The sequence below is a fragment of the Urtica dioica genome, chromosome 8 (assembly GCF_054948205.1).
Source record: "Urtica dioica subsp. dioica isolate 48M chromosome 8, U.dioica_male_clone48M_v1_H2, whole genome shotgun sequence".
Lineage (NCBI taxonomy): Eukaryota > Viridiplantae > Streptophyta > Magnoliopsida > Rosales > Urticaceae > Urtica > Urtica dioica.
This window is the reverse complement of record NC_142763.1, coordinates 44,303,659-44,312,816: the sequence shown is the minus strand read 5'-3', so window position 1 is coordinate 44,312,816 and position 9,158 is coordinate 44,303,659. Positions and strand designations below refer to the sequence as shown.

At 46.5% G+C, this 9,158-nt stretch overlaps 2 protein-coding genes across 5 annotated transcripts; both read right to left on the bottom strand.

The window, feature by feature from the left end:
- Positions 1-690: 690 nt before the first annotated feature.
- Positions 691-4,113, bottom strand: LOC149389929 (pentatricopeptide repeat-containing protein At4g13650-like). 4 transcript variants are annotated; one of them, XM_089623830.1, is made up of 3 exons: positions 1,278-4,113; positions 965-1,205; positions 691-875 (listed from the first exon to the last, which is right to left on the bottom strand). In XM_089623830.1, exon 1 carries the CDS (start codon positions 4,009-4,011, stop codon positions 1,294-1,296), a length of 2,718 nt encoding a protein of 905 aa, XP_089479956.1. In that variant the 5' UTR covers positions 4,012-4,113; the 3' UTR covers positions 691-875; positions 965-1,205; positions 1,278-1,293. The 4 variants fall into 4 exon arrangements, with proteins under 4 accessions (XP_089479956.1, XP_089479954.1, XP_089479955.1 ...); XM_089623828.1 differs by having other exon boundaries at positions 965-1,187; XM_089623829.1 differs by having other exon boundaries at positions 691-865; positions 965-1,187.
- A 57-nt stretch (positions 4,114-4,170) lies between these two features.
- On the bottom strand, positions 4,171-7,442 carry GUN1 (s uncoupled 1). The gene is made up of 4 exons (XM_089623094.1): positions 5,915-7,442; positions 5,327-5,845; positions 5,039-5,255; positions 4,171-4,966 (listed from the first exon to the last, which is right to left on the bottom strand). Exons 1-4 carry the CDS (start codon positions 7,228-7,230, stop codon positions 4,517-4,519), a joined length of 2,502 nt encoding a protein of 833 aa, XP_089479220.1. The 5' UTR covers positions 7,231-7,442; the 3' UTR covers positions 4,171-4,516.
- Between the last annotated feature and the right edge of the window lie 1,716 nt (positions 7,443-9,158).

Here is a 9,158-nt window from a genome sequence, read left to right as displayed (position 1 = left end):
TACCAATTCAAAGAATTTTGTAACCTTAACAATTAACAAGTATTTTATTATTATTATTATGAAACAGGTAACATTTTTTTTTACCATTATTTGTCTCAATTGATCTCTTTCTCTTATTTTACTATATTATCTCAAATAAACTTATAAAGTATTTAAACCACACAAATATATATAAGTTTCGCTGAAGGATAAACATCTTGGTTAGATTATTTTTTGGGTTTTTTCTAAACAATTCTATTTTTTTATTATTATCTATGATATAAAACAAGTATTTTTTTTATGTATTGTCATAGTAATTATTATTTCATTTTGAAACTCAATTTTATCATAAAAAGAAAAATAATATACACACACATATATATGTGTGTGTATGTGTGAGAGAGTAATTTTTTTGGTCTTTTCTAAAAATATGATTAATTAATGATAAAAAGGCCCATTTTAATTGATCGCCCAAGGCCCCCTAATATATTGAGCCGTCCCTGGTGGCGTGACATGACCTGCCAAGGTCATAAAGTATAAAACTACCGATGACGTGGCGTGACATGATTTGTCAGGGTCATAAGGTATAAAACTATCGATGACGTGGCTCCTTGCCTTGTTGTGATTCTCTTTGGGACGGGCCTTGCACATGCGTCTTTTGGGTTGGGCCGTAACTTTTCTTGTGAAGGGAAAATGACCCATAACATTAACCATAATAAAAAAAATTCACAGCTGCTAAATTACATCTTTAGACAGTACGAATTCCTGATATACATCTATTTGATAACTCAATACCCGAATATTTGCTTCTCGTGGCCGATCGATCGAAGCTAATATTGACATTCTTAATAAAGACAAGCTCCGCGTGTGCGTATGTACAGCATAACTGAAAACAACTAAATTAAAGTTTAAATTAACAGTGTTATTGAAAAAATCAATTAAATATAAGTTGTACGAGTAATGAAAAGCTGATATGGAAGTTTACCTGGACAAAAATACCCTCAAAATATTATTTTGGGTCGGATGCGGTCGTATTCGGCGACGGACCATCGTAGTTAGGTCTTTACAGAGCCATATATTTCACATATTTGACACTTAAAGAGTAAAAAAAAAATGACTAAAAAGGATCATATATTTCCAAATTTCTCTTCAAAAATTCCATCCAAATTCCTGCAAGTTCCCATCTTCCTTGAAGCTGTAGAATTTTTCTATGCCCAATAAATAGGCTGTCAACAAATTAGGATCCAATAACTTACTAGCAATAAAAGCAAAAAGAGGACTTAATTAGGCAAGCTTACATGCGAAAACCGAGGTTCAGCTAGCTAGTTGAATCCAGCTACTACCGGGTTGTTTCACGACGTTCGCTTCCTTCATTTTGCTTCTTACACCGATTGAGTCGTCCCACATCGAGGCCGACGAGTAGATGTTCGACAGAAGAACATAAGTCGACGGTTCTCTCGGTCTCAAGTCGAGCATTTTCTGTGCGATCCGGTTTCCCACTCCGACATTTCCGTGCGTATTGCAAGCACCCAATAATGCCCTCCACAGAAGATATTTCGACGCCGGCTCGAACGGAGCGTCCTCTATCAGAGACTCCGCCACGTCCACTTGCTCGTTTCTGCCGAAGAGATCGACCATACACGCGTAATGATTCACGGTCACTTCGAGGCCGTGGTCACTTTTCATGGACTCGAAGAAGCCCCGACCTTCTCGGACGAGCCCCGCATGACTGCACGCAGACAAAACCCCGATGAAAGCAATACCGTCCGGTTCAAGTCCGGTTTCTTTCATCTCGTTGAAGAGTTGGACCGAGTCCTCTCCGAACCCGTTGTAAGCGTAGCCGGAGATCATGGCCGTCCAAGTCACCAAGTTACGGTATTTCGTTTCGTCGAAGGACTGACGCGCTTCGTTGATGAATCCGGATTTGCTATACATGTCCACGATTGAAGAGGCGACGTGTGGATTTGAATTCAACGCCGTCTTGATGACGACGGCGTGGAAGGACTTTCCGGTCTCTGTTGCAGCCAAGCCCGCACAAGCTGAGAGGCAAGTAGAGAATACGGTTTCGTCGAAATCGAGCGTGCTGCGGCGCAATGTGAAGAAATGCTTCAGCGCTTCCTCGTGATGACCGCTCTGTACCCACGCTGTCAACATGGCGGACCACGAGACGATATCGTGCTCCCTCATCGACGAAAACGCTCGAAAAGCGTCTCGAATTTCGCTTCCACACGTCGAATACATGGCGACCAACGAGCTTCCGACAAAAGGATGGGAAGAGAATCCTGACTTTATGGAGTAGCTGTGGACTTGTCTTCCTCGGCTCAATGCTCTCAATTTCCCGCAAGCTTGAAGGACAGCGACGACTGTGAATCGGCTTGGCTTTTCAAGCTGAGAACAAAGAAGCATGTTACGAAATAGCCCCAAAACTTGATCAAATTTCCCGAATTGGCCAAAGCCCCGCATCAAGGTTGTCCATGAGTACTCGTTGCGCACTTTCATTCCTTTGAACACCACTTCTGCACTGGCAATCGGCCCACACTTACCGTACATTTCGATGAGAGCGTTCTCAGTGGACAATTTAGATTCAGCGCCGCCGTAGTAGCTTTTAAGGACATAAGAATGAAAGGTCTTTCCTTGCTTTATCATATCAAGATTGGCCAAAGATCGGAGAATGTAGCTGATAGTCAACTGGCTCGGAGGGAAACCCAATTTTCTCATCTCCAGGAAGAGCTCTAGGGCTTTCTCGTTGTTCGAGCTCGAAACCAAAGCATTGATCATAGCAGAGAAGCACGAATCATCCTTCGATCTAACCTCGAGGAAACACTCATAAGCGTCCGGAACCATGCCGAGATTATGATACATGTTAATGAGACAACTTCCTAAAATGGAATCTATCACGAACCCATGTTTTACGAGACTGCAATGTGTCTTGGTACCGATATATTCCGCCTCTAGAGTCGAGCAAAGACTGAACGCAATGGAAAACGTAAACGGGTCGGGCTTATTACCTTCGGAGAGAAACTTGGAGTAAAAAGTCAGCCCTCGATTTGCGTCTCCGATTTGATGAAGCCCCGACAGCAACGCACACCAAACAATGTTGTCCTTCTCTTTCAGACTCTGAAACAAATGACAAGAATCATCGACCAAACCCAATTTCGCGTACACATCAACAAGAGCAGAGCCCACTATAACATCTTCCTCAAACCCAAGCTTAACGATTTGGCCGTGAATCGACCGCCCGAGCTGAGGATTTAACATGTTGGAACAGAGTTTAAGTAAGATCGAATAAGTGAAACTGTTTGGCGATACACCAGAGGCTCTCATTTTCTTGTACAACTCGACAGCTTCGCTGGCGCTAGACATTTGAAAGAAAGTATTGATCAACGTATTCCACGAAGCCTCGGACCTTTCCTCGGATGGAATCCCGTTAAAGAACTTATAGGCATCCTCAACGTCACCGTACTCGAGATAAATCCCGAGGATCGCGGAACTACAAAAGGTGTCCGACTCGAACCCGGACTTCAATATCATTCCATGGATGAGTAAGCCCGTGAAAAACTCGCGGGTATTTCTACACGCCTTGAGTGCCAAAGAGAAAGCGAACTCGTTCGGACTTGACCCCGATCGTAACATGAGGTTAAAAATGCTCAAACCGGCCTCGTACCGATCGCTGTGGACGTGAGAGGAGATCATGGTCGTCCAAGAAACTAAATTTGGTTCTAGAATTTCGTCGAACATTTGGCAGGCCCTTTCAAGCTCACCATGACTAGCGTAAAACCTCATCACATTGTTCTGTACAAAGACATCTGAAGCAAACCCAGTTTTGACGCAAAGGCAATGAACCGAGTTTCCATATCCCAAAGCCTTGAAGTCACCACCGAGAGTTTGCAGGAGCGAGAGACAGTCTTGAAAGCAAAATTCTCTAGGCTCGACTTTAAGTAACGTCTTGGTTACGTTACTGATTGACATGGTTGAGAACATAGAAAGTAATGGGGTCCGAGTGATAATCGAAAAAGACCATCTCATTCCCATGGCAGAGTAACCAAACTACGCGCATGTGTTCATTGGCAGAAAAACGAGAGAAAAGAAAAAGATGACGATGCTGGTTTTATTTCATTTTGTTAACTAGGGAAAATGGGCTCGGAAATGTTTAAGACTCTAGCGGAATGACTCGCCAAGTAAAATTTGTGATTTTATACTTCTGTGTAATTCATTGATTCTGTGTTGTTTTGCGCTCAAAATTATAAGCATTACTTGACGAATTTATAAGTATAGAAAAGCAAGGGTTGGTGTCACAGACAGAGAGCCGAGTCTAGTCGAATATACATTGAGAGGCAACAATGCCAGAGTAGTTGGCCCAACGAAGGTTACACAAAATCATCACAGAACACTTTCCTCTCTAGTTTTTTCAAGTCAAGATAAAATAATTATGAACACCGCATTCTGTGATACGACTACCAACCTATATATCAAAACTATGAACACAGCAAAACTATTGATACAAGATTTCATAATAAATAAATCAAACACTACAACACTACAAGGTAAGAGCCTGGAAGCTAGTGTGAGTAGTAGTAGGAGAAGAAGAAGGCACAGTGCGGTCGTCTCGGAGGAGGAGGAGGTCGAGAGTTGCGGAATGTTTGAGCCAGGCTGCGAGGAGTGGGCCGGAAGAGGTGAATCTGCCGAGGTTGGAGTTGGCAGCCTCGAAGGGGGCACCGATGTGTTGGAGGAGAGACTCGACGGCACGCCTGAGGGCGCTGTCCCCGACGACCTTGCTGTGCTTGCCCCACCCCGTGAGAATGCTGAGCAGGCTGGGCAGCTGCTGGCCCTCGAACACCACGCAGCGGATGTTGAGGAGCCACGAGTGCAGCATGGCCCGTGCACCCCCCGACGACATCATGTGCAGGTCCACGCACGACCTCGTCCACTCCCCCTCCCACACCTTCCTCCTCTTCCCTTCCAACACCACCATCTGCGCTCCCCGTTTCTATACACACAGTGATTAGTATCAATCAATTGAAACAAACAAACACTCTCTCGGACTCGGTCTCGGTCTCACCTGGCCAAAGTGCCAGAGCATGTCGGTGAGGGCGTTGTAGAAGGCGGAGGCGGTGGGGTTGTCCATGCTCTTGACCTGCTCGAACAGAGACTGGGCCTCCACCCACACCTTCTCCTTGTTCCCCATCAGCAGCCCGTGGGCCACCCCATACACCTGCTCGTCCACCACCCGCAGCTCCTCCAACAGCATCGAAGCCTCCTCGAACGAGTTGCACCGACTGCCCACCGCACATCCAAACACTCTAACCAAATTCTTACAAGATAATAAAAAGAAAGAAAGAAAACAGACCTGCAAGCATTCAAGATGGCGGAGAATGTGACGACGTTGGGCTTGATGTTCAGCTCGTGCATCTTCCGAAACACTCCCAAGATGCACATGATCTCCCGCCTCCCCTCAAACTCAAACTTCTTCGCCGCCTTCCCTTCTTTGTCCACCGCCAATCGCCCGAACATCTTCACCATCGACAAACTCGACGAACTCCCCTCCTTTGCTATGGACGGCCGGCCAAACGCGTCGATGATGGAGTTGTAAGTCACGACGTTGGGCATAACCCCTTCTCTCGTCATCTCGTCCAGCAACGACACCGCCGACTCGACCATCCCAGCCTTGCACAGCGCGTTGATGAGCTCGCTGTAGAGAACCACGTCGGCCTTCAGTCCCGCCCGCTTGAACTCCCGAAACACCTCCATGGCTTCCCGATACAGACCGCCCTTCGAGTAGGCGTCGATGAGAGTCGAGTAAGTCAGCAGGTTCGGAGACACTCGCTCCTCTCTCATCTGCCAATAAACCCTCTCCACCTCCCCGTACCTAATAACATACTCAAAATGTGAGAATTATATAAAGAGTGAGAGGAAGAATCGTGGGATTATACTATACCTCCCTTGCTTGCCGTAGCCGGCGAGGAGGGCGTTGAAGGAGACGACGTCTCGCCTGATCCCGGAGGCCTCCATTTCGCGGCAGACGTTGGAGGCCTCGTCGAAGCTGGCGAGGTTGGCGTAGATGGAGAGGAGGGTGTTGTAGAGGACGCGGTCGAGGGGGACGGCCAGGAGCTTCATCTCCCCGAACAAGCCCAGCGCCTCCTGAAGCTTCCCAGCCTTGGCGTAGCCGTCGATCATGGTGCTGTAGGTGATCACGTTGGGGATCACGCCCTTCCCCGGCATCTCCGCCATGATCCGACGGCCCAGATCCACCCGCCCTCCCTTGCACACCGCGTCCAGGAGGGTGTTGTAGGTGTAGATGTCGCGGTCGATCTCGCGCCCCACCATCTCCTCGAACAGCGAGGTGGCGGCCTCCCACAGGCCGGCCCGGGCGCACACCGCCAGGAGCGAGTTGTAGGTGATCCGGTCCGGCCGCACCTCGTTGGCGGCCATCTCGTCGAACACCTCGATGACGTGGCGGAACTCGGCTCCTCCTTTCCCGCAGGCGTCGATGACGGCGTTGTAGGTGACGAGGTTGGGCCTGAGGCCTGCCGCCTTCATGGACCCCAAGACCCGCCGGGCCTGTTCCCAGAGCCCGCTGCGTCCGTACGCGCTGATGAGTGCCGAGTAGGAGTACACCGTGCTTCCGTACCCTCGCTCCACCGCAGTGTCGAACACGCGCCGAGCCGTCTCCACTTTCCCCAACCTCCCCAGGGTGCTGATCATCGATGACGTCAGCTTCCCCAGCTCGTTCCTCTTCTTCTCTCGAGACACCGCGAACTCGAAGCATTTCAGGGCTTTTCCCACCTCGCCCCTGTTGCCCAGCTCGCGGAGGAGGAACGTGTAGTCGTCCGCGCCGCACAGCCGACCCTCGAATTCGGATAAGAAATTCTCCAACCCTAAATCGTCTCTGAACTGAGCGGACATTTCAAGGGCTTCTTCGGCGGCGGAGCTGTGGCGGGAAGAGGCGGGGCTGCTCTTCTGCCGCCCGTGGTGCATTTTGGAGACGAAGCGGGTTGATCGGCGGCCGGAGAACACGGCGGCGAGGTCGGAGTTTTGGGCGGGAAAGGGACAGATTGACCGGAGAGTCGCTTCGGGTCGGGTCGGAGGAGTCTGGGAGGGCTTCGTGAGAGAGACCACCTTCTGTGTGGCGGGCCATGGGTGGGCGTGGCGGCTCTGGTTCTTGATGTTAGGGTTTTGGGCGAAGTGGTGGTGGTTGTGCGATTGGTACGGCTTCGAGGCCGTGATTGAGCAGTGCGGCGGCGTCGACGCCATTGGAGAGACGAGAGTAAAGGTTCGAGCTTTAGGTCAGAAATGGAAGAACGATTTGAGAGCTGAGAAATAATAAGAAGAAGCCATGGCTGAGTGTGGCAACAGAAGACTCTGCTGAGGATTCCGAGGAGTTTCAGAGAGAGAAAGAGACGCGAGAAGATAAGAGAGAGAGAGACTGTATATTTTGACTTTCTTTGGCTTAGTGTTGTACGTTCCATTCCATGTATGTCTTTTCTGATTATTATTAAATCATTAGGTTTCTTTACTGACCTGTAAATAGTATAAATTAATAATAGTTCTACTAATACTGATATGTATTCTTTTTTCACCGTGTTTTGTCAATTTGTTTACTATAAAGACGAATTAAAGGGTATTTATATTTTGTTAAATAGGGTAGGGTAAGAACGTGCGATGCAAGACATTTGGCAAAGGTTTGGTGACATTTTGGGGATTAAAATTAGGCCAACAATTTAGGAAGATTGGTCCGATTCGGACAGTCCGTCCGTGGAAACTAAAACGGAACGTTAGATAGCTTTTTTATATGCCAATGGATAGATTCTGTGCGAAATCTTATCAAATTATAGATTTTCTCACGCGCTTTGATTTCTATCGCTCACTAGCCAGTGGTTCTTTCGATAAATAAATAATAAAAAATAAATAAACTAAAAAAAAACTAGTGAGTAGCAATGGCTTTTTTTATTCCATTTACTTCTTTCTTTTGTTATACCGAAAATAAAACAAAAGTGTCTAAGCTTTTTACGAATTTGATGAAGAAAAAAAAGTCGTGAATTATTTAATGTTAAACAAAGCAATAAACTCCATAATATAATAACAAACTTAATTTGTCTAATGATAATAAATTGCAATCGACAGCAATTTTCCCTCGTTCTTAAGCGCCGCTACCTTTCTAGGTCCTGGCCGCCGTTGTTGCAGTGAGATCCAACTTGAAAGGGAGTCGGTGTCTTCTATTTTATTTTCAGTTTTTTTGCCTATTTTTTTTCTTTAAGCTTTTTCTTTCATATCTTAGCTTTTTCAGACTTTTTCTCTGCAATATTTCGGCAGCCTCTCCACAACTCCGCATTTTTCAATGCTTGGAAATGCGCCTGCAACACTGGCCCCCCGGCGCTCTCCTCGTACTTCCGACTTTGGGTGTTGCTTCGTCGTCTCAGCCTTTAGTGCCGGAAGCTCTGCTTCGCTGCTCGTCTCGGGGTGTCGGTTGTGGGTGGGTTTTCGTGTCGGTCTTTGACGACGAGAGGTCCATACCGCCGTTGTGCCGTCTATTGGTTTTGGTTACAGGTTGGTCTAGATATGGCTTTGGGTCTTAGAGTTTTTACGTTTCTTTAGTTTTCAATGTGTCTTTGACGACGAGAGGTCCATACCGCCGTTCCGATTTTTTTGCACTTAATTTAGGAAGTATCTTTATTTCCTAGTTTCCCTGATTTCGGTTGTCAATTTAATCTCAGATTGTTTTTTATTTCCTTTATTCCAGAATACTTTCCTTATCTCGTTTTTATTTTATCTTCTTTTTATCATTCACTTTTAATTCCGGTTAGTAATTATCTCCAGGATATCAAAAAAAAAAAGTATTTTTGACCTCAAGAAATTTTATTTTGCTGATAGATTCCTTGTGTGTTTTGGAGCGTTTTAAGGTACCCTACATCCTATTGAAAATTTTTTTCGACCATTTGACACATTTTGGGCTGATTGTCGCACCTTGGGAGAATTGTTTTTGGGACTCATTTAAGACCCCTGGTCATAACTTTCCGTGGTGTCGTCTTTCTTGTTTGTGTCGTTTGGGTGTCGTTTTTTTTCTTGTTTATGTCGTTGTGTCGTTTTGGTGTATCGGTTTTGAATTTCCTTTCATCACCTTTCTGGTCTCTGAGTAGTTCGGTACGAGCCTATAGAGAGTTTGAGTGAGTGGTAAAAGGCAG